General features: G+C 34.4%; 1 protein-coding gene across 2 annotated transcripts in view; it reads left to right on the forward strand.

Moving 5' to 3' along the window:
- LOC114666191 (CSC1-like protein 2) overlaps positions 1 to 26,028 on the forward strand; it is a 95,582-nt gene that overhangs the window by 25,812 nt on the left and 43,742 nt on the right. The window contains exons 2-5 of one of the 2 annotated variants that reach the window (XM_028820951.2): positions 8,965 to 9,099; positions 19,463 to 19,661; positions 19,912 to 19,991; positions 23,626 to 23,667. In XM_028820951.2, the coding sequence (XP_028676784.1) occupies positions 19,479 to 19,661; positions 19,912 to 19,991; positions 23,626 to 23,667 (305 nt within the window). In that variant the 5' untranslated portion in view covers positions 8,965 to 9,099; positions 19,463 to 19,478. The remainder of the gene's footprint in view (positions 1 to 8,964; positions 9,100 to 19,462; positions 19,662 to 19,911; positions 19,992 to 23,625; positions 23,668 to 26,028) is intronic. The other variant, XM_028820954.2, reaches the window with a different exon arrangement.

Genomic DNA, 26,028 nt, shown 5'->3' on the forward strand with positions numbered 1-26,028 from the left:
TTACTATTTTTTTTTTTATAGAATTATTTTGGGTTTTGCTTTTTCATGTATACAATAAAGAGAACATAAACATTTACAGTGTGATTACTTAACAAAAAGGTTATGTCTTTAAATATTCATTTTTAGTACCTTTTTATGACAGTTTAACAAACTATGAAAATATACTTTTAAGCTACAGTACACTTCCATGCTTTTTATCAACTGTATACTGTGTCAATAACAGCCTAAATTTTCATTAAGTAATAGAAAAAAACTAATTGGGCACTTGAAATGAAGGCAGTTTTTGATTTGTTTGCAAGTTAAAAGAAAATAACAATATGATAGACTTGTAAAGATCATTTATAAGAGGTTCACTGACACGACATTTGCATTTTCAACCAGTCTGAATTGTATTGTTAGGCATGTTTGAAAGGATATGCACATAATGCAAAACTTGCTCAAATTAAAAATACAATAAGGAGTGTGAAGACTGATAACCCATATTGTTTATGACTGCCTGTTCACCTTGGACTGCTTTCAAAATAAGAATACAGACAGTGAATTTAGAAGTATGTGAGGTTTTTACAAACACTCTGTTGGACGTTACACTGAATGTGGGTGAAATTATTGCTGTATTGTGCCACTTTAAGTTAAATTAATTCTTTTTTGGAAAAATTATTTTATTAAACAAACCTGGAATTAAACATTAGTTACAGACTGTGTTGTGTACCAAGACCAAGACATTTTCTACACACTGGCATATGTAATGCTTTCAGCTTTATAGGGGCTTATTAATATAGGACAAACAGAATTCCTACTTATTAATTAACAGTAAAAAGTCTAGTTTTGTGCTGCCACAACTCATGTTTTTTCCCCAATACTAAGATGATGGTAAAAGTTGTATACTGGGTACAGTATAGAGTGCAAACAAAATGCATTTCATGGAACATAAATTGGGTCCTTGGTTGTGTAAGGACAGTGCATTAATGCTGACTTAAGCTTAGCTGTGGTGAGCTGGCCAAGCAGTTGAGGACTGACGTGCCTCTTTGTTGTGAGCAGGGAGATTTTAGAATAGCTAAACAACTGACAGGATACTACAAACATTAGGGAGCTAAAGGTGAGGGATAAATGCTTATTGTGGCAAAACAAACCACAAGGTTGATCTTCAGACTCCAAACTTTTAATTGCAACAAAAATCTAGATCTCAAAGAAAAGATCAAATGGTTTAGTTGATGAAATTTAAAAATTATTAATAATAATGACAACATAAAATTGTAAGGTCATTTGCTATGATGTGTAGTAACAGAATAATATTTTAGAACCACAATAAAAAAAGAAAGTAGCCAAGGAGTTAATTGGTTATAATGTTGTATATAGTAATTAAAGATTCCAGTAGCTAACACTAGTAATTCCTGGTTTTCTATATTGGTACTCTGTGATATATTGCATGAATTTACTTTTGGTTAATAATTCATATTTCTAAAAGGCAATCATTTATACTGATAGTATACTTTTTGATATCTAGATAAAAAATTAAATATGAATAAACCAGTACATAGTGTACATTGTGCAATATTAATAGACACTAAGTGATTGCCAGACTGATGAATTCAAATGTATATATCTACAAGATGTATGGAGAACAAAGATAAAATTCATGCTGACACAATCTTAAGACAGAAGACCAAACTCCTGCCCAGGTAACATAAGCAGCAAGTCTGACAATTGCAAAGCCGGTCACAAAGTGCTTTACGTGGGATTAGCAAAGGGTCAACGTTTGTACCATAATTAATCATGTGAATGTGGGATTTTTTTTTTTAAAATAAGAAAACTTTTAACTGGTACCAATTACTTGTAATTATTTTGCTTTATGATTCTTTAGGATATAGTGGAATTTCTGTTTAGAAGGAGTTTAAATAAGTGCCTCTTTTAGTGAAATGAATCAGAAACAGAGTGTGAATGAGTTAGAGGTTGCTTGTTATGGAGCTTCTTATTCTAATTTTAGTGTCGGGGTACCCTGGGTCTGTCCTGAATGATTTCTGATGTCATAAGCTGTATTAATGAAATACCAACAGCATAACGTTCTCAAACTGCTTTTGGCCAGTTTAGAATCACAGGGGCAGTAGCCTATACTGGAAATATTGGGGACAAGACAGGTACCAGCCCTTAACAGGACACCAATGTCCTGCCCCATTGCACTGGACCAATTTAGAGTTCCCATTTAACCAAACATGTATTTCTTTGTAGATCTGAGAAGAAAACTGAAAAATCCATGTAAATACAGGATAACATGCAGACTTGGTACAGACAACAGCCAAGCATGGGATTTACAGTAAACCCAGGGCTCTGTATCTATGAACCATTAGCAGTTGCAGCCACTACACTACTGTGCCACTCTCAATTACACATATTTATAAAAAATAGGCCAATATTTAACTGGTTATATGTTTTAAGTTTGTATCCCATTCCCTTGAAAAACAATAATTCATCTTTCTGTCTCCTACACGTGAGGAGAGAAAACAGCAACAAGGGCCAGACCCATCTTCAGTAGAAAGAGATTTTTTTTTTCTGTTAAGGTTTTTCTTAGGAATCAAGTTCAGGTATTCTTTGTGTTTCTAATCATTATATAAAATACCCATAATATTTACACTTTGCACTCATGTGTCACACATCACACTTCTAACTACTTGCTTGTGGGCCTGTCATAGTAATTATTTCTAAATTTAATAAAACTAACTATTGTCTGGACACTTTCTTAACCACATGTACAAAATCTAGACATTTTTGTAAGTATACTTACAGGTGCCCTAGAAAAAAAGCCATGGACTGTACTCATGAAAAAACTATGAAAGAATATGTATGCTCATACTGCTTTTTTAATAACTGTGAATTTAAATTAACTGTTACCAAGTAATTTTTTATATCCTTTTCTTCTTGGTATATTCTGGGATTGCTTAGTATTGCTGGCACTGTGTCCATATTATCACTTCTTGCCTTGGAAGGGAATCTCCGAATGGATGAGATCAATTGACATCACCAGTGACAGACTGCATCAGACTTTGTGGCATTCTGACAAAATACATAGTAGTCTGTAGCACAATGGAGTATCCCCAGAAAGAAACATTGGGGTCAGACAGATTTTGACTAGTTTTTTTATCATAATAACCATAGCCCACTGATGTTTATTTTCTCTGGAATCTGTGTAGAATGGAGCAGTCAAACCCATTCATAATTTCCTATGCTTACTTAATTGCAAATTATACTTGTTTTGTTTTATTTTTATTGCAAGTTAAACATACTCAAGAAGTCTGCATTGAACACATCATCACTGCTGTACCTGCTGAGTTCTGTAGCAGTCATGAATTTTGTTTAGTGTACAACATGTGAGATAATTGTGTTCTAGTTAGAGTAGTCCCACCTTGTGCTGGTTGTGGTGGCCATTTAGGCTGCTGTGTCCTGCAGCAGTTTAAATAGATATGTTATCTTCTGTTAATTCTTCATGTCTTTAAAGCATGTACATTAGTCCTATAATTGAGTCTGCAAGTAAAGAGAAAAAGATGTTTCCAAGTCATTCTTTCTAAGTGATCAGTAAATATCAGTAAATATTGTATGTAGTGACAATTTTTTGATTTTTTTAAATGTGTTGTATCTAAAATGTGTGTGTGTGTGTGTGTGTGTATGTATATATATGAATGATTGTTAAAAATAAAAATATAATCAGTTTATTGATAGTGTTTAAATAATCCTGAACTACCTATAGTCCTTTGCATTTTTTATGTAGATCTTCTTACTATTTACCTTTTGAAAATAAAAACAGAATAATAGGGAAACATTATTAGTTGGTATATAATTGTGTACTGGACTATTTGTGTAACCATGCATGTTGTTAGACATTTTAACAGATTACTGAATTAGCCATAGTCCTTTGCATTGTTTGAAGTCGATGTTCTTGAACTTTTGAAAATAAAAACGGAATAACAAGGGAACATTATTAGTTGGTATGTAATTGTGTGCCAAGCTATTTAGATGTAACCATGCGTGCTGTTAGACATTTTACCAGTTTATTAAAAAAAATTGACTTGTAATGATATAACAATGGAAGTGGGCAGCTTCTTACTTTTAAGTGCTATAAAACACATTTCATCTATCCATTTTTCTGAACTCACAGCAGACCCAGTAAAGCCTTTTTCTATTATTATCTAAGACTAGTAATACAGCTACATACAGTTTGCATGTCTGTGTGTGTGTGTGTGTGTGTATATACAGTATGATATGATATGTATACTTTTTGATATGTGTACTTTTTATTTGTTTTTGTATTGTATTAGCTGTTCTATACCTTGTATACCTTGACAATTAACTTGACATAACATTTAATCTGTGTTTTACTGTTAATATATAACATTTACAGGCATATGGTTTTATCATTTTTGGCTATGTTTAAATTTTTTGTCTTAACAAGTTTGTATTCTGGTTAAACTGGTTATGTAAAGCAAAGAGTTTGTATGTCCTTGGAGATTTGTAAAAGGTATCATAGAAATGTGGAGCCACAGGTTCCTTGGTTGGTGAAATGAAAGACATATTTACTTCATAGCTCAGAAATAAGTTTGTCTGACCATTGCTCTTATAAAGTACAGTATTTTAAACAGGATAGAACAGTTAGGTTAACGTTTCAGTTGAAATGTAAGGTGTATAGAGAATAATTAGTACTGGTATGATTTCTTAAAAGTTATATATTGATACATAGGGCAACAAAGTAAAATATTAACTTAGCCTTTTATTCAGAGCTTATATCAGCAACCACTGTCTTGTTATTTAAAAAAGTGTACAAGACTTGAAAAATTTTGTGCCCTAACCAAATTTATTAATACATTTGTGTGCAGTGCAAATTCATTGCAAATAAAGACCCATTAATAAAGTTGGGCAGTTTACATGAGCCCCTCCTGCTCTTTCATGTTCATTCATGTTGTCCAAGCACATATGTACGTTGCAAGACAGCCTAAAGGGTTTCTGTTGTGGTGCAGAGAGCAGATTTACGTTAATGAAATCATGTGCCATAGCAACAGAATTCATCAGAGAGGGGTGTGACTTAGAATTTTCCTGTATGACTCATTGCTTCAGGTGTGTGTGAAGTTTCTGTGACATGGTTGAATACAAAAACTAAGCAGCATGTATGTTTTACAGAGTGTTCAGTTTGGGAAAAAATGGCTAATGCATATAATGATGCTGAAACCTTCATTAACATGGAGTAAAAAAGATGAACCGTTTATTTAGATATAGCAATAAAACACTTTTGGCCATCTTAGATTCATTCATTCTACTCAGTGGCTGTTCTTTATTATTTGGTATTAATTTTATATATCATCTGACATAGGAACTGCCTCTGCATAGCTTGTAACTGTGTTATAAGGTATATAATAGTAAGGAAGATAATTATAAAAAGAAGACAAAAATAATTGTATGACATTAAATGCTGGGAAACTTGTTTAAGTTTGCAGATTAACATTGAAAAATAATAGATTGTACTATAAAGTCAGCAGTAGCACAGTGGGTTGGTAGATTTAGTTTCAAAGCAGTTGAATATCAAGAAGAACTTAGACAGGAAAGATGCCTGAGAATTTAATGATAGATTTTTACAATTTTTCTTTTTTTTTTTTCCCACTCTCCAATTGTTTTTCAGGATTAGGTTTTGAAATATGTACAGATTTTGGTTTTCTTAACGTATTTCTTAGTTGAAGTTTATTTAAATTAGTTTAAATATTTTTTTAATCTTTTTCAACACCATCTTGTTTTTTATCACAGGGATGACCATTTTATGGCTACCGCATTGTTTATTAAATGACCTGAAAGTGATGTCTTCAGCAACATGGTATAAAGGTCACACCTCATCGTCCAAGCTGGTGTAGAAAAAGGCAAAAAAAATGTAGTGTGCATTTGATCAGTTAGTGTTCCTGCCAAAATGACATTTTGTGCTACGATTTACAACTATTATTAAGGGTTTTGATTTTTGTTTACAGTGATCCCTCGCTATATCGCGCTTTGCCTTTCGCGGCTTCACTCTATCGCGGATTTTATATGTAAGCATATTTAAATATATATCGCGGATTTTTTGCTGGTTCGCGGATTTCTGAGGACAATGGGTCTTTTAATTTCTGGTACATGCTTCCTCAGTTGGTTTGCCCAGTTGATTTCATACAAGGGACGCTATTGGCAGATGGCTGAGAAGCTACCCAACTTACTTTCTCTCTCTCTCTCTCTCTCTCTTGCGCTGACGTAGGGGGGTGTGAGCAGGGGGGCTGTTCGCACACCTAGACGATAGGGACGCTCGTCTAAAAATGCTGAAAGATTATCTTCACGTTGCTACCTTCTGTGTGCAGCTGCTTCCTGAAGCGACATGCTGCACGGTGCTTCGCATACTTAAAAGCTCAAAGGGCACGTATTGATTTTTGACTTTGTTTTTCTCTGTCTCTCTCTCTCTCCCTGCTCCTGACGGAGGGGGTGTGAGCTGCCGCCTTCAACAGCTTTGTACCGGTGCTTCGCATACTTAAAACAACCCTATTGATTTGTTTGCTTTTCTCTCTCTGACGGGCACTCCGTTGAAGAGGAAGATATGTTTGCATTCTTTTAATTGTGAGACAGAACTGTCATCTCTGTCTTGTCATGGAGCACAGTTTAAACTTTTGAAAAAGAGACAAATGTTTGTTTGCAGTGTTTGAATAACGTTCCTGTCTCTCTACAACCTCCTGTGTTTCTGCGCAAATCTGTGACCCAAGCATGACAATGTAAAAATAACCATATAAACATATGGTTTCTACTTCGCGGATTTTCTTATTTCGCGGGTGGCTCTGGAACGCAACCCCCGCGATGGAGGAGGGATTACTGTATACTGTATGCTTATTTGATTTTGCAGTTACACATCTTTGCTTTTGTTTTTGCTCACGTCTCTTTTGTGTCCCTTTATATAAAATAACTGGCATCTCTGTACTGGCAGTACAACGTAAGTGTGTTGCATGTCAGAAGAAGTCTACAGGCATTATTGTTTGTTTCCCACAGCACTGGGTTTTGGTGGCTGTTTTAAAATCTGTTTTTCTTTTCTTGGCATGGTTTATGTCCAGTGCTTTAATTGCAGAGCTTGTTAAATACTTTTACATGCAAAGCAGTTCTGAATAATCCCATTCATCTTATGATTCTGCATTTTTATCTAGGTGTTTGTGGAATCCTCCAAAACGACATTGTCCCCATTCACGGGGCATGTGTTGTTAATAAATGGTTTAAAATTCATGCTCACAATGTAAACTATGTACTACAACGTTCCCTGTAACCAAATTTCAACCCATCATTGTGAATTGTATACCATGGCTGTCCCAGTACAACATCACAGACACATTCAGCACGTAATGGAAATTTTGAAGCAGTCCTTAAAACTATCATTCAAGACTTAAATCATCAAAACACCAATTAAAGAAGGGAGCTGTCGCATGTCTCCAGTACAGTCCCATTAATTTTATAGAATCAATATCAAGGTGCATTTAGTTTGCTTTGGCAGCTCATGATGGCCCAACACACTCTTGGTTTAATTTGATGTTTCTTCATTTTGTGATTTTCCAACTTACCTGTAAAATATTGTGCAAAAATAATGGGCCATCCACGGAAATTATTTTGTAGCAGTTCTCTTGACTATTAATTGTTTATTTTCTTGTAAAAACACTGGCTGATACTGGAATCAACTCAAAAAATATTCAAGCAAATAGCATAAAGCATAAAGTGGGTAGAAATATGCAAGAGTATACAGTACATAATATGGTCACTAGAGGCCATCAAAGAGCCCCAACACAATTGCACCGACACAGTCCCAAGTTCAAGTGACCTTATATTTTTACAATGTATCTTTTACAGGCTGCTTCTTCCATAATTCAGAATACGCAATACAATTCTTTTCTCTTTTTTTTTTCTTTTCTCTCTTCTTTTTTTGTCCACCACACCTGACAGGAAATTTTTGTCAACTTCCTGTGTAGACTCCAGCTTGACTGGGTGCAGTGGAACACTCCTTTTAACTCAAACTCGGCAGCACTGTAGTGAGGAAATACTTCTGGGTCAGGCAGAACTTCCATTTGACAGTGGAGTCTCTTCCTGACAGCAGTTCATTGTGGGCCCCCAAGGACCTGACCAGGATCTACATCACACATGCAGCCATGCGGGTGTCTAATTGGGAGCTACACCAGCAGAATGCTGCTATCCATTGTATTGGGGGAACACCAAGCCCTGGGAGATGGTCACTCCCTGTCCTTCCATTATATCCTTCATACTGGAAAAGGGAACACCAACAATCCCAGCCATGAAGCCCATCCATCGACATTCTCCGTCCATTATGTGGACCTCCTAGCTGGGTAGCCAATTCTCTATCACAGCTGGGATACCAGCTGTTCCTTGCCTTCCTTCACATTAAGATTCCACTATTTTATTTTAAAATAAAGTGTCTGGCTAAACATTTTTCATAAACATATAATGAAGTATCCATATAGGCATGTTCTGTGTACATTGCTTTATATATCAGATTGGTGATGATTTTATTGGTGCAGGCTTATCTTCTTTTCTTAAAGGTTTCTTCAGATAAGTCTGTGAAATGACAGAGAAATAAGTTTCTTTCTTTTGTATTGTTCTCAGCATTCTCGGTTACTTTTCCATTAAATGATTACACTTCACAGTGAATAGAATATAAATGTGGTACTCTTTTTTTGTGCAGTGGTAAAGAATTTACATACTGGTGTATTTGTTAAAATTGAATTTGCACTCACAAGACATACCACCCGACTTTAATTAATTTCATTTATGTAATGTTCATGCTGGGTTATTTAAAGGGAAGTCTGTATAATACAAATTAACATTGTGGGCACTCTGTTTGCTAGTTAGTTTAAAAGAGACTTCACAGATGTAAAGATCACAACAGTTTTTAAACAGCTGTTTATTATTTTTTTCTTCCCACAGGTCCTTTATGAAACATGAACAGGCCAAGATTTGAACTGAAATGACTATTTAGATACATGGAAGAAGGCAGTTTGTAAATAAATAAAACATTAAGGAATCTGTGCAGAAGTAAAAAGCCACCTTCTTTTCAGTTTGGTGAGTATGTGTAGTTGTGCATTTTTTTTCCTCCACTTCTATGCCAAAATGTGATGCATTTAATTAGATGTTGCTGGAAATAAGATTTTGACTGTGGGGAAATTGCTCTGTCAAATTGCTGTACCCTAACTTGCTTCATGTGATAAAACAATGCTTCAACACTTAAATGGAAATGGAAATTTTTCTTAGTTTTGTGTGACTTCAGATTGCTTCATTTACTGCTATATTGTTGGAATTCCTTTAGGTTATTAAATATTCTGCTTATGCGTTTGTACACTGTTGTTTGATTCTATTTAGAGGAAGTCTAAAAAAGTCATAGGTGGATGTAGTAGTGATTGCTGTATAATATATGTATGTGTGTATGTGTGTGTGTGTGTATGTGTATACTGTATATTGTGAAGCCAACCCGTACATAGACGGACATGAGACAGGTTTAGCTTCTTCCGGCCAAACTTCTGGGTGTGGCGGAAGTGTGGCCAAATAAGTCCATGAAAATGTCCACACATCCATGCAACAATACATTATTTGTGTTATAATCATTAATACTGTTGATTGCAACTTCAGGTCTATTATAGAATATCTTCTGTTGACATTAAGTTAAAAATGTTTGCCCTTGTAGAGGTGTGTATTACTACCCCAGTATTTCAGAGGTAACCAGGAAGCTATTTTGCATGTGTGCAAAATCCTAAGAAACTGTGCAAATGAGAAGAGATTATTCAATTCCATAAGGTCATTTTTATGCAGTGATGGGTTTCATCCCCTTTCACTATGTAATCCTTCTAGAAAGTACTGTTGCTGGTATATAAGAAGGAACTTGTATGTTAATAGGGTAAGATGTTTTTGGAAAAGGCTATATTCTAGAAACTGCATGCAGAAAACAAATGCTAGAAATATGAGTATTTGTTAAATTCCAATGTTAATTAACTAGCTCTTATCTATCACTTTTGTTGCTCTGTGTTACTGTTCAGGAACAGTTAACCACATTAAACATTTCTTGAACCCCTCTTGGTTAAGTTTGATAGCCTTTCAAGTTTTCTTGCTTTTTTAAGCATCTCTTTGGACAAATCTGTTTAACGGAAACTTTTGTGGTCTAAGTGACAAAATGACAGCTTGAGGCATCAGGCAGTTTAATTGACTTCCTGTTTTGTCTTCTAGCCTACCTAGGTCAGTTTTAGTTGCATGATGTGTCAGGATCAATAGAATATGTTTATTAGCTTTTTTATCCTTACAAATTTAGTAGAGTTTTTATTTATATTCCTAGTCCATTTAAATTTTTTATATGCCTTCAAATTGTGAAGATCATTGAAATGCCTTGGTATTTAGCTCTCTTCTATTTTTTTTGTCCTCAACAAGCTAATGGTCAGCTTTGATAGTGCATAGAAATGAAAGAATAATCCGTATCCTTAAAAACGATGAAAAGATAAAGTTCTGCATTTTTAAAAATGATTTAGAGGAAACTTCTATAGTGAAAATGTAGTTTCTGACAAGAAAAAATAATCTGATTGACTTCCTAAAGATAAGATATACTACACCACAGCTGTCATGTAATTTGTTTTCGTATGGCCCCTCAGTACTAGTCATTGTTATACCATGGACTGGTACACACTCAGACCTTTGTGTGGTGTTTTTTTTTTTATTTGGATGGTTTCAATGCCATTAGAGAAAGAATATATTCATAACTATTACTTTAGCAATAATACAAACTGTAAGTCCTGTTGATTTTTTTAAAAAAAGAGGAAGATATTGTAATTTTCGGCCATGATCTGAATCAGAAAAACTTTATTAATTCCAAAGGAAATTACTTATATCTTACATAAATGTAGATTAATGAATATTGTGTACAAGGCATTTTAATTTTATAAGACTTCTTACTTTATTTTCTTTAGTGCATTTAAAACTCCTGTCACAGTTTTTTTTTTCTTCTCAGTTATTATGGCTTCTAAATTAATTTTGATTTCTCACACATGACATACTGTAAATCAAATTATTGATAGTTGCTTAGGATGGCAAGTGAACCATGATGTAAATGGATTATTTTAATCACTTTTTTTTATCATGATCTTGTATTGCTTTCTAAAAACTATTTCTTTCCACCTTTTATTTTTTCTATACTACTGTTTAGCAGTATTCTTCTGTAACATGTACAAGTACAGAGTTATGATTTAGAATATGCAATAAGTAAAACTGAAGATATTAAATCAGAAATAAAATTTCTTTATGATTAGTGACAAATATAAGGTATCACTGTTCAAATGTAATTTCTAGTGTACTGAAGCCCTATTTAAACAGAAATTAGTGATTTATTAAATTTAAGGACGACATATATTTTGTACTTTTGTCGCACACATTGTCCCATCAAATATATTTTCCTATAACACTCTGCATTCATTTTGTTATGTTCATATTCTTTACCCACCACACAGATGTTTGTCCCCTACAGTAGATTGCTAAACAAAAATTTAAACACATAAACTTCAATTTATAAATCTTCTAAAGTACACCTGCCGTATTTAAATCTTCCATAGAAAGTCTTTATTTTATATAGCATGTTTCAAAGGTCATACCATCAAAAACACTTTATAAAGAAAAAAAGAGTATTGTGGAAATAGCAAGGTAATATATGATAATCAGGAAGAAGACACTTTAAACAGTTTAAAGAAGTAAAAATTATCTGCATTGGAGTAGACAGACTGTATAGCTTCTGTAAACAAATGCAGTAGATATACTATAAGAATATCAGTTAAGGAAGTTACTATTTACTGACACTGGTGATTAAAATGTAAAAGTGAAAAGGTGCATTTTAGAGATTGACTTGAACCTAGCAGTTAACACATTTTCAAAAAAGAACTTGGAAGATTGGCCCAAAAGCTAGAAACCATAAAACTAAAGGAACTTTTGCCTAGGGTTCCAGACTTATACTAGTGGAAAGACAGGCGTTGGAGAGTCTTTGGTGTCTGGCGTATTTATATGAGTCAAGCAGCAATGATCAGTAATCTGGATGTTTCATGTTAATAATTAGTGTAAGTAAGAGGCACACTTTTGAATAGGATACTATACTGTACAGAGATCCCTTGTGGTCAAGCCAATTGATAGTGATTGGGATCTTCTTTTAGTTAAGGCTCTGACAGCGTCATTTTGATATTAATAACTAATCATTGTATAGGTGGAAAAAAAGTATTCCTGCATCAATAGAGGAGATGCGTCTTCATTAAAACAACATCTAAGAAGCTTACCTTAAAAATTATTTACAACGTGATCAAGTCTGATTATATTTTGCATGGACAGAAGTTTTGTTTTGATATTTTCATTAATTGAGATGGCAATTTTCCGGCTTCGTTCAAAAGTATGCCAACCAGGAATTTCTTTCAAGTCTAATCTTTTTATGTGAGTAATAGTTGGTTTGATATTCCTCTTCTGGAAGTTTTCACTTGGCTTTGGTTACACATTCTTTTATCAGTTTAATGGAGAGACAAGCCAAGCAAAATGACACCTTAAGGGCGGAGTGGTGGCTCTGAGGCTAGAGATCTGCACTGGCAATCGGAAGGTTGCCGGTTCGAATCCCGTAAATGCCAATAGGGACTCTGCTCTGTTGGGCCCTTAAGCAAGGCCCTTAACCTGCAATTGCTGAGCGCTTTGAGTAGTGAGAAAAGCGCTATATAAATGCAAAAAATTATTATTATTACCTTTTATTGGCTATTTTATTAGTTAGTCAATAAAAGGTGTCATTTTGCTTGGCTTGTCTCTACATTCATAATGGCTAACACGGTACAACACCCTAGTACTCAGTTTAATGGTAAATTCATGGGATAGCCTGCGTGTTTGAAAGGGAAAATGCATCAAATCAGTTAGCAGGACACTGTATGATAATTAAAAACTAAGTTAAATAGTGCCATGTACTAGCTTCTTCAGTTTTTTTTAATATATAATAAGGTGCTAATATGCTGTAGGTGACAATAGTATAGGCTTTCATTCTTTATATTTCTGTGATTAAAGTGTGTGAAACGTTTCACAAAAAATCTGCATTTTAATTGAATATATTTTTAATTACAGAGCTTGGAAGTTTATGAATACATACTGTATTCCTTTAAATGCTTTTTTTGTTAAATATAATTTCTTAATGGAATTGCAGAATTAAATTTAAGAACTTGACCCAGTAAAAAATTCCATGGCAAAACTTTAAACTGGTGGTTGGTTTCAAGACATCTTATAAATCAATCCATCCATCCATTATCCAACCCGCTATATCCTAACTACAGGGTCATGGGGGGTCTGCTGGAGCCAATCCCAGCCAACACAGGGCGCAAGGCAGGAAACAAACCCCGGGTAGGGCGCCAACCCACCGCAGATCTTATAAATCTTGAGTGGATAAAGCAGTTTGAGAGAATTGTAACAAAAGGTGAGGTTACTGTTTTAGCTATTAAAAGATGTACCACTGATTACTAAATTAAACACTTGCATCTTATTATCTCAGTCCCCAGACCTAAACCCCATTGAAAACATGTGGGGTGAGTTGAAGAGGAGCTTACACAAGTGTGGTCCTAAGATCCTGAATGATCTGGAGAGATTCTGTGAAAATGGAACGGTCTGATTCCCTGCCCTGTATTCTCCAAATCTATAAGATGTTTTAGGAGAAGATTCAGTGCCGTTTTACAAAGTGTTAAATGCAAGTGTTTCAATAATCATGGCATGTGTCATTTTGTTAAAAATAATTATTTCTTGATGAGGAATTATTTTTTTCTCAGTAATTTATTTCAGGTTTGAATTTATCTCATTTTCTTCAGTGTGAGATAAAGGTAATTTCACCAAAAGATGAATTTTTTTATAACTCATCTTTACCAGGAGAATCAAGAAATATGGGACGGACTAGTATAGAGGGGTGGAAAGGACTAATATTACTAATATATAGTATGTATCTACACTTCAGAGTGTAGTTATCACACAGGAACAGGATGATCAGGATCTCTTTTTATTTGTGTTCCTGTTGATGGAACTAGAGTAGAATGTAATGATTTGAGTCATAAAAAGATTAGACCTATTTGCTGTAGAGAGACCCGAGAGAAACTGTGGACTTCCTGACTGAGGCTTCTTGAAATTTGACCTCGTAACCGCTGTAGTCATCACACACATGGGATTATGCAAAGGGATTTATTACATACTGCACAGGAAATCTCAGAAACTGGACATTCCCATTTCTGTCTGATTTTCTTTAGAGTTTTATTTATCAGTGTATTTTGAGCATCATTTTTAAATACCTGAAACTAAAAAATCTTGAATTGGATAAAGAAATTCTTTATTTACTTTGTAAAATTATTCAGGTGCTTTAAATCACATCCATATATAAAATAAAAACTTTATTTCAGCTCCGCTTTTTGTATAACTTCATCTAATCCTTAATATTGTTAGGAAAAGTGAAACTTTCCCATGCTACAGAAAATACTTTTTTTGTCATTAAAATATTTTATGTTGTCTATTTGAAATAAGCTTGAGCAATGCCTATAAACTATTTCACGTATTTTTTTAATCATTCAGATCAGCTCTTTATATGGAATGAATTGGCAGTTTAAGGCTAGTTTAGCACCTTTTTTAATGAGGAAGGAAGGATACTTTGGCTATTTGTTTGCTTCCATCCTGTGCTTTCTTGATTGTATCCTTCTCAATAATGTATTGTATCATGCATGGGGTGCTGGTTCCTGTCTGTTCCATTTCTGGTAGCTTTATAGTATTTCTCTTGTTTCATGTCTTATTGAATGTCAAGTAGATAAATAAATTGGGGACCAAATAAAGGACCACTTTCAAAAAGTAATTTTAATAATATGTTTGCTTTTAACATTTAATTTTATGTGTCTACCTGTTTTAATGTTCATCTGTTAATCATTTGAAATTGTATTTCTCCTGTGTAATATGTTCATTTGTCTGTCATGTGATGAGTTATCAAAATGCAAAACACATGTCTAACACTATATAGTTTTAAATATTAAGTGCTCATAGTGTACAGTACATTAACTTTGTAGGATAATGAATGTTCTAAGGAGTGGCAGCACTACTCTGTATAAAGGTTACATTATCTTTGCGTTGCTGTCCTTAACCTGCTTCTCCATGAATGCCACAGTAAGCAGCATATTTACTTTAGTAGCATAAAAAAACTGTAAATGAATGATTTTCTCTTTGTGCAAGTGAGCATCATTGAAGGAGGCATTATTGTCAATTTATAGTTAATGAGTGGATCTTTAATATTATTGCACAGACTTTGAAGTGTCACTCTGTATCTAGTTGTTGGTACTCCTATTTAATAATATCAATAGCAAACTTTGTAATACGGTGGAACCTCGGTTTGCAAGTAACTTGGTTTACGAGTGTTTTGCAAGACGAGCAAAAATTTTTAATAAATTTTGACTTGATAAACGAGCGAGGTCTTGCAGTACAAGTAGTATGTATACCCTTTGTCTGCTGAGCGTCATGTGATCACAACTGAGCTAATGGTTCCTCTCTATCTCTCTCGCTGCGGGATTGTGGGCAATCGTCTCCTATTCTCCGTCTGAGTCGGCGTGCCTCACTCATATAGTCAACATCTGTACGAGTGTATACTGTTTACTACAGCATTAGCATTGTGACTGTGTGTGCGCACGTGCGAGTCCCTGTATTGCACCCTAAAACATGAAGCTGAGTCTCAGTACTTTAGCAACACCAGCTTTATTCTGCTTGAAACAGCAACAGCGCGGTTATTTATATACAGACACAGCAGTCAGGCAGGGCCCTGCACATTTATAATGTTCCTTGTTCCTTGTATCACCCATCGAGGTGCTTCTTGCATGTCCACAATCTTTTCGGATTCGCTTTTACGGCGAACTGCTACAGCGCTGGGAGACTGTGATTGCTTTGGGACGCTCGGTGTCGTCCTGTTGGGTGCAATCCCACAAGAGTTTAGAAACTCACTCACACCAGCCATGATTCTTTTCAAAGGTACAGTGCAGGTTAATTTGTTTTATGTATTTTTACTTTATATGTGGAACAAATCATCTGAGTTTCCATTATTTCTTATGGGGAAATTCACTTTGATATACGAGTGCTTTGGACTACGAGCATGTTTCCGGAACGAATTATGCTCGCAAACCGAGGTTCCACTGTATTATAAATAATTTTTTGGTTGACGTAGCCCAACTGGGCATCCTATCCCTTGTGCATTTTACAAATTTAATATGCTCCATTCGAATACACACCAGTTTGTATTATTCAGATGCTCCAGAATGGTATGAAGTCCAAAAGACATGCCATCCTCTATGAACTGGTTGTAATAATATGCAAACTGGAGGTGGCCCAAACTATCTGGAATATTCTGTTTAATGTGTATAGTATTGGAAATGCAAATTAAGTCACAATATTTCTTGAAGATTTGGTATACTGCCTTTATTTTGTTTCTCTCATTATTTTAGTCAAATTTTATGTTAAGGCTGTGGAAAAATTTGTTCTATACCTGAATTTTTGTAAATACATTATCATCTTTCCTTGTTATCAGATTTTTCATATGTAACTTCTTTGATTATTCTGTCTTGTTTCCTAGTTGTCTGCCATTGAACTTTCAGTTTTATTTGTTGTCCTATATACTGTACATGGTTGTGTATATATTACATACACAGAAAATACTCAAATAGTAATGTCTTTGTGTGTATATTGTATGTGTTTGTGTATCTGCACAGGTGTATGTCTCTCTATTATAAAAAAAAAAAAAACATCTTGGGAGGGAGACCAGCAGGGGGCAAAGCCCTCTAGTCTATTAAATAGCGAGACTGTTTCTATCTCTTAAACAAAGCAGTGAGAACTGATTATGAGCACTTTCCATGCAGGTTTAAACCTGTTCAAACCTGCACAACAAACGACAACACTTTATGCCGTTTAGTTGATTGTCAGTCACCATTTAATGCAGTTGTGTTTCCCCTTTTGTGCCGGAATCATGCTAAGTTTAAAAGTTGAGCAACATGTCAATTTGAAATTTTTAGTAAAATTGAACAAAACACCAACGGAATCTTTTCAAATGCTTACTGAGGCTTATGGGGAAGACTGCATATCTTCTGCGCTTGTGTTTTTCCTAAATTGAAATTGATGCTTAAAGGAACACATTTTGAGTCAATGGATGCAGTAAAGAAGAAAACATCATATGTCTTGAAACAGCTGACTGAAACTGATCTACTCCATGCCTTCGAGTGGAAACCAAGACTCCATCGGTGCATAATTGCAAATGGGGAGTATATTGAAGGAGACCAGAATTTGAATTGTTATATAAATAAAAATGAGTTATTGTGGGTGCATAAATGAAAATGGCATGGATAGAAATTACAGGACCCTTAAACTAATATTTTGTTGCACAACCTTTTGAGGCAGTCACTACAATCAAGTGATTCTTGGAGCTCTCAATGAGACCTCTGCACTTGATCACAAATAGACTGCATGTAGATGTTTGATAGGATTCAAGTTAGGGCTCATAGAAGGCCATTTCAGAATAGTCTGATGTTTTGTTCTTAGACATTCTTGGGTGCTTTTAGCTGTGTGATTTGGCTCATTGTTCTGTGAATGAAATTGAGCATTCTGAAACTGGGCAGTATGTTTCACTACAAAATGTCTTGGTAGTCTTGAGATTTCATTGTTTGCTGCACAGAATCAAGGCACTTTGTGCCAGACACAGCAAGGCAGCTCCAAACCATAACTGAGCATCCTCCATGTTTCATAGTAGGTATGGTGTTATTTTCTTTGAAAGCTTAATTTTTTTCACCTGTGTACATAGAGCTATCACTTGCCAAAAAGCTCCAATTTGTCTCATCTGTCCAAATGACACTCCCAGAATAATTGTGATTTGTCAATGTGCATTTTAACAAATTCCAGTCTGGCTTTTTTATATTTTTCTTTCAACAGTGGAGTATTCCTGGGTCTTTCCATTGAGCCCATTGTCACTCAAAAAGCGATGGATGGTGCGATCAGACACTGATAGACCTTGACTTTGGAGTTCAGTTTGTATCTCTTTAGAATTTGTCCTTCCTTGGCTTTTATTTCTCCATACCATTCTCACTATTCTACTGCCCATTGTGGGGTTGATTTTTTCCTCTTGCGGCCATGTCCAGGGAGGTTGGCTACAGTCCCATAAACCTTAAACATCTTAATAATATTTGCAACTGATGTCACAGGAATATCAAGCTTCTTGGGGATGGTTTTATAGCCTTCGCTTTTATCATGCTTGTCTATAATTTTCTTTTTGACCTCCTTAGACAATTCTGTCCTTTGCTTTCTCTGGTCCGTGTTCAGGGTGGGACACATGATGATACCAAACAGCAGAGTAATTACTTTTCTCCATTTAAATCGGTTGAATGACTGATTGAACAATTGGAGACATGTGTGGTACTAGTTAAAGAAAATAGCTAGTTTGAAAAATCCCACTAATTCAATAGGGTTTTTTCTAGAGGTACCAACAAATCTGTCCAGGCTGTTTTAAAATATCTTTGTAGCATAAACAATACTTTATCTCTTTCCACACTTGCTTTGCTTTTCTCATTGACATTATCAAAGGCATGCAGATATATATTGGACAATTGCTTTTAATTTAATCACTTTTCAGGAGGCACACAGCACTTTTTCAATGAGCTACACAGGTACTAACCAATTTGTCCATATTTGTTCCAAGTGTTCTCTTTGAGAATTCATTCTCAATTACACAGTATGTGTATAACAATGGACTGCATCATCTAAAGGTCATTTGTGGCTTTCTTATATTTATCCTTAAGATGCACAATAGATAATTTTTTTACATTGAAATTATGTTTGCATCTTCTATTATTTGCTGAAGCATTCTTCATAAACAGAAGGTTGATTGTTGGTTAGCTAAAATGTTGCATAGCAAGTAGTATATCTTTGTATTTTTTGATACAGAGACTAAGGATTAATAAAGTTAATCTAATCTAATATAAACCTATTGTATTGGTATAACATAAAGTATATTTGATTAGGGTTAGACTTAGAATTGGCTGACACACTATTACATGCAAGCAGCTGAGTTACCTGCCTTCTGTTAATTTTTTCTTGGTAAAACTTCACTTACCTTGAAGAGATAACATGCTAAAGAGCTACTTAGTTTTCTAAATAAATCAATAAAAGAGCAGATTGACAATACATTGTCTTTTTGACAAAAAACTGAGGTATGGTATTGTCCATCAGTGTTTATTATATTAGTTTCTATCAGTAGAAAAGCTTTATGGTTTCCATGAGTAGCACCGTGGTCAAAGGAAGCAGCTGTTCCCCTAAGCCACTACAAAATAGGCGGCATGAAATCTACTGTATTCATTAACAATATTATTATTATTATTGTGTTTTTCTGATAAAGAAATGCTGAACTGAAGATGATCCCCTTGTTGGCCATGACCATGGATGGAGAGAGTAGCACATGCTCGGGAAACTGTGTTACCGGGTTTAACTCTTCTAAAGAATACTGCTACTCTGCAAGAATCCGCAGCACTGTATTGCAGGGCCTGCCATTTGGAGGAGTACCCACTGTGCTTGCATTGGACTTTATGTGCTTTCTGGTGAGTATGTTCTGAGACATTTTGTACGGTTTAGTATGTAGATAATTTAGAACAGAATCTGGTTGTTAATCACTGCCAGTGCCCAATTAATATGGAAGGAAAATGTTTAGATAATAAAATACTTTATTTCCTGTCTACAATGCAAGTGTAATTATTTCTGCTGGATTCATTTAATATGTGCCTAAAATAGATTTTTTATTTACTGCAAGCTGTTACTAGTATTGATCTATGTGTTTCTTTATATTTTCAGGTTTTGCTGTTTGTATTTTCAATTTTGAGAAAGGTGGCTTGGGACTATGGGCGCCTTGCTCTGGTGACAGATGCAGACAGGTAGTTAACCTTTTCTTTATTATTTTGATTTGACTGTTAACTTAAATAATGTGCATAATATGTTTAGGGTTAGACCCTATAAACTCTTCAGTGTAGTCATTTGACTTTGTTCTATATACTGGTGGACGCTTGAGTATATTATGCTCTGGTAATAAACAAGGCTTTTTCCAATACCTTTAAGATAGGCACCATTAAAAGACATTTCTAGTTTGACATTTGTTCACATCTCTTGCACTTGCAGGCCTGTCATGCATAAGTTTGCTGAACCATTTTACCCTAAGTTAATGTCTGTTCACACCACAGAGGATAACAAACTTCTTAAAAATTTAAATCATAAATTATTGATGATTTAAATTATTAATGATTTAAATTACTTTCATTTTTTTCGTTTCACTTCTGGACAGACAGAGAAAAGGCAGGTTAAATGATTTCTCCTTGCACATATTCACAATAAATTTAAAATCTGGGTTAAAGTCTACCTTGGCATTTAGTATAGATAATGTTATGGTGTATGTGTTTCTTAATGCTTGATAAGCCACAACAGTATGATGTGGTAATTTTTTTTTTTTATTCTAATTGAACTGCTCTACCAAATAATGCTCAAGTATATCATGGAATAATAGACATGTCCTTTGTTTTCAGATCCTGAAGGCTGACAGAAACATACTTTAATACCAGCCTTATACTAATCCACTCTTTTCTGTACCACTCCTCAGATTTGTTGGCTACAATGACACCTCTTTGTGTTTTGCTGCAATATTTATATATGGTTGAAAAAAAAGTTCAACTGTAAAATGAACTTTTTATTTCTTATTGCTGTAAACATCAGCTTTTGCTGTTGCTTCTCTGACTGAATAGATTCTTTTCTCACAGGAGATTCTATATGCAATGATCAGTGTTCGTTTTACTGGTATTAAAGTGAAAATCGGTAAAAGACCTCTCTCCCCTTAAACACAAACAGACCTGCTCACCCATCTTCCTCTACAGTACTGCTGGCACAAATGTCAAAGGGAAAAGTTTAAAAATCACAGTTCCAAACAATGTGTATTTGTGGACACAACTCTCCTTTTTTCCTCTCAAGTTAGGGACTAGTTTTGATTTAATAAAAAAAAAAAATAGGGATATGCCAGCTTTTAAACAGCTCTGTATCTGTATTTCTTGTACTCAAAATAAAGCACTTCTAGGACCGTCTTTAAAATCAATGTGTTATACTCATGCTATTGTGCACATAGCTACGTTGTGATTTGTAATCAGTTTGAGTCGTTTCCATCTCTTTTTATTCACAGATTCAAGAGTACTTTGATCTGTCTTGAACCATTTTGATATTGACCTATGTTAATTAAATGTTTCAAAGTAGACAATAATTAATAAGCCCACTTTTGTAAAACAAATCAAGAAAGAAAAAAAATCAAAAATCTCCACCTTTTAGAGTAAATCAAGAAAGAAAAAAATTGCAAAAGCATATTTGCTGAGGCAATAGTTTGCACATCTTGCATTTTTGCTTTCAATGTTTTTGGAAAAATGAGAAGTTCATTTGTCTGATTATTTGTTTTGTCTTCAGCATAGCCAGTAATTAATGAAATAATTAGGTAAGGCTCCTACTTTATTTACTTTACCTTTTCTCTGTAGGAGTCGGTCACCGGCCGTTAGACTTGTATTACTGTAACTAAAGCACACTTTAGAGAAAGAATAATACAATTAATTTGATAAACACCAGAATTGTAGAAATAAGATAAGTGTATATATACTACCATAAGATAGGACTCAAGGTAGACAAGACAGACAAGCATACTGTAGTATAACACAGAAGAGGCTGGCTGTTTAAAGTTCTAATTTATCTTGATACAGATAAACAGTTTTATGATAAGGATGATGTGTGGAGTGGTGGCTGTTGTTACTCCAGGTTCAAGTGGAAAATCCTTCTTGCCCCCAAACTCTTTCATTTTTGCGATGTGGTCCTTGGTTTATGGTGTTCTGTGCTTTCTTCATTTAGGCTGTTTGATGTGCCATCCCATTTTCATTGGGAAAAGTGAGTGCAGCTAGTTTTTGAAGAAAGGTGTAACCTCTTGTGATTTGGTTAAAGTCACTTCCACTTACAAAATCAGTGCCTCATCATAGGTGCATTATTTTGTCCATCATAGTTGTCAAGTGTTTCTTATAGGTTTTTATTTGGACTTGGGTGACCATTTGGTGCCTTCTGGTACGGTAAGAGCTGCAGTTCAGGCATTTTATTCTGGAATGTGACTTAGAAGAAAGTGAGCTGGATTTCTGCATCCCTGTTAAATCTGCTGTCTTAACAAGCCTTGTATGCTGCTAAAAACCTAGAAAAATGGGCAATGCCCACTTTGTTCTCCAACATTACTTTTAGTGATTATTAAAGGGTCTTCTCACTACTAAATGTTCTACTTTGTTTTTTTTTTGTCTTTTGCTTCTTATCCAGGTTCATTTCTTTTCAGTGAATTATATTAAAACACCTAGACATTCATACAGCTTTTTAGTCAATGGATGATTTAACTCAAAGGAACTTCATTAGTGCTTTTATATACTAATATATATACTAGTTGAATGTACCTGTGTAATTTAGAATATACTCGGAGAGAGAGAGGGGTTAGGAGCACACGCTGATACAGCACATTGCTGCACCCACCACATGACAAATCAACTCGGGATCCCAGATTAGGACCCGAGTGCAGCCATGCAATGGGTGACACCTCAGCATCACACTAGTTTAGGTGAGGTTTTTTATGTTTTTTTTTTTTTTTTTTCTGCCACCAATCCCCCAGGTTTTTCCCTGCAGATTGGAGGGCCAACTTGCAGGGCTGAATGCAAATTAGTGTCATACCCAGGACAGAGCAATTACAGGTTAAGGACCTTGCTCAGGTGCCCAACGGAGTAGAGTCACTTCTGGCGTTTACGGGATTTGAACTGGCAACCTTCGAATTACCAGTGCAGATATCTACCTCAGAGCCACCACTCCACCCGATACACTCATAACTTTACTATTTATTTTAGAATGTCTGCTATTTACATTGTGTCACTTAACGTATTTACATGTATATAAATTCAAATATATGTCAAGATGGTTAAATTATTACACAGTGATTTTTTTTTTTAAGTTTAATTTGTATTTCTGTCCTAAATTTCATGTGTACAGTAGGTTTATTTATTTATTTATTTATTTTTTTGCTGGAGTTTGTCTTTCTGAATGTTATCCAATTAGATATTTCATACTTTTTATTAAAAATAATGTATTACCTGGAATTTTTTATTCCTTTTTCATTTCTTAATTGGTCAATTGTTTTCTATCAGTTGGCACACAAATGTCTTAAAAACAAAACCATTACTTTATATTTAAAATCATTTATTTTTAAGGCGGTACCCCTGCATTATTCAAATCATCTTGACATATGGAAGTGCTTTAATTAAAACTTCCAGTTTTCATCAGATTATGATTGGTTCTTAGTTTTGGAATATTTTTGCCATCTGAAATAACTTAAAACTATTTTTTCGGTTTATGTGTACGTGCTGCATTTTCATATCATATATTATATGATTTATAGCATATTCATTACATTTTCATTAATGTACTTTATTATTTTAAAATGAAATGTTTTTTTTATGTTTTATTTTTAAGACAGAGACGGAATCAAAGAGATTACAGAGAAGAACGGGAATAGTATGTTAAGTTTTTTGTGTTAAACTCTTCTTTTTTCCCCTTTCATTCACCTTGCCTTTTTTCTTTGTATCTGGTCTAGCAGGGTATCTGGGATTCTTTCTAACATTTCATTGGTCTTTTTCTGAACAAGATGTACTATCATATATTCCATTCTTATACATTTCAAATAAGAAATGAAACCAGCAAATTGATTCAATTGTCTTTATTAGATTAAGTGTTTTATTCTATCAGTCAATGCTCAAATAACCCTACATGTGATACATTTTCTGTTATTTTCTGCTTGTTAAGAAGATCTGTCATCACTCTCATCTAATTACTCAAATACAATAAATAAGTCTTACTATTATTTTGTAGTTGCACTTTTTGGCTTCTGTTTGTGAGAGCTTTGACCATAATCTTAACACTGATGTTTAACAGGATTGCATTCTGTTAGGTTTTTATTTTTCTTTGTAAGTTAGAAATATGAAAGTGGTATATTATTTTAGGTTGGAGCTTTTCTCTCTGGCTTTTAATACATATATCTTGTTTTAATGAATCCAATTTGCCAGATTTCTGTATAAAATCCTACAGAACAGCTGTCTGGGCATACAACTTTTCCAATTTGTTCAGATTTAATAGCAACTTGAAGTTGGGTTTTAATACTGGCCTGGGAACTGTTTGCAAAGTTTTTCTCTAGGTATTCTGGCTTTCCTCCCACATATCAGATATGTACAGGTTTAGTTAATTGGTGACTGTAAGTTACCTTGCAAAGGAACATTGGTCCTTCAAATTTAATTTCTGCCATGCTCTTTACGAGTCTCAATTTTGATTGAGCAAATTTAAAAAGTGGATAGGCAGATGATAATTTATGGATGGTCATCAATTTTCCTTTTCTGTGAGAATTCATTCTTTACTATTGTTGTTAATGAAAGCAAGTTTTGAACCTAATCTTAAAACTGTAAACTGTAAACAAAGTTGTGCCCTGTAGTTCTTTGTCATTACTTTTAGTAAATTGTAAACCTTGGACTACTCTTAAAAGATATAGCCTGCTGCACTCCAAGAATTATTTGTTATAGGGGGTAACCTGAGTAAACCTAGAAGATGGCCATTAAACTAGTGATGATAATGATGATGATGATGATGATGATGAAACACACCAGATATTATGTATATGGATGCCTTCACGCCCTCAATTGCCAAAGGCTTATAATCTTTTTTGTTTTTTCCTCATTCACTAATTCTTAGTTAATTGATATGTAGATTAATATTTTAAAGTACATAAACTTCAGATATTCTATATAATCTGCACTTCTTTCATATGTAATTGTGCATTTCCAGAATGCCTGTCTCTTCATCACTGATAATCAGACAGGTAATATCCCTCCTGTGACGTACTGAGGATTTAGATTCTGTATTTTAAATATATGAAGTTTTTTCATTTATTCTGTTACATTATATTTTATGTAGAAAAGAGCAGCATGATGCCATTATTCCACTGATATATGTAAAAATAAATCTTTTTTATGCAAATGCTTCAACTAATGCTCATGTACAATATGCATTCAGTTTATTGCTTAGCAATGAAAAATACTATGTGGAATAATTCTATTAATGCTGTTATCCAGCAACATAAAAAGCACAGAAATCATTGTTACTGCCTCACAGTACTTGGGTTTTAATTTGATCCTAGTCAGATTACCTTTTGTGTGGAATTTGTACAGTATGTGTTCTAATAAGTCACATTTATTTTTTTTTAGGTGCTGCTCTTTCCTTCTATGGGCAAAGCACATAATGTTACGTTTATCAAGGGATGTAAATTGTCCCACTGATGGAGTGTGCATTAGCAAGTGCCCATTCTTTGCTTTCAACTAGAGATACAGCCAATGTTATTTTCAGCTTTCTGGTCCCAGGCCCTATGACCTTATGCTGGATGAATGAATGAATACCACTGTGTGATGCACTGCAGTAGTTGGAATAATGTTTGAAAACAAGTTCAAAATTTCCCGCAATTAGTATTTGGCTTCACTTTCTTGTATATTCAGACCTACAGGGAAGAAGTTCGACTGTAGAATCTTCTGTTTATATGATGTCTGACATATAGTAGATTGTAGAAGTTTAAAATGTCTTAAGAATTTTATTAACCATTTACAGCTGCATGAGCATTGACCACTTTATTTTCAGGAGTACTCAGAAATCTCTTCTGATCAGGACCTGTTACACACAAATCATGTTTTATAAAAAAAAAGTGTGTTCTGATCTGACTGTGTTAAGTAGCATCATCAAAAAGTTCATTTGTGTGTTGGGGGCTTTTATCCATGGTTAAAAACTGGTGCAAACTTCGGATCATATTTTAGGACAGATTAATTCAAGAGTTCATATTAT

The sequence above is a fragment of the Erpetoichthys calabaricus genome, chromosome 15 (assembly GCF_900747795.2).
Source record: "Erpetoichthys calabaricus chromosome 15, fErpCal1.3, whole genome shotgun sequence".
Lineage (NCBI taxonomy): Eukaryota > Metazoa > Chordata > Cladistia > Polypteriformes > Polypteridae > Erpetoichthys > Erpetoichthys calabaricus.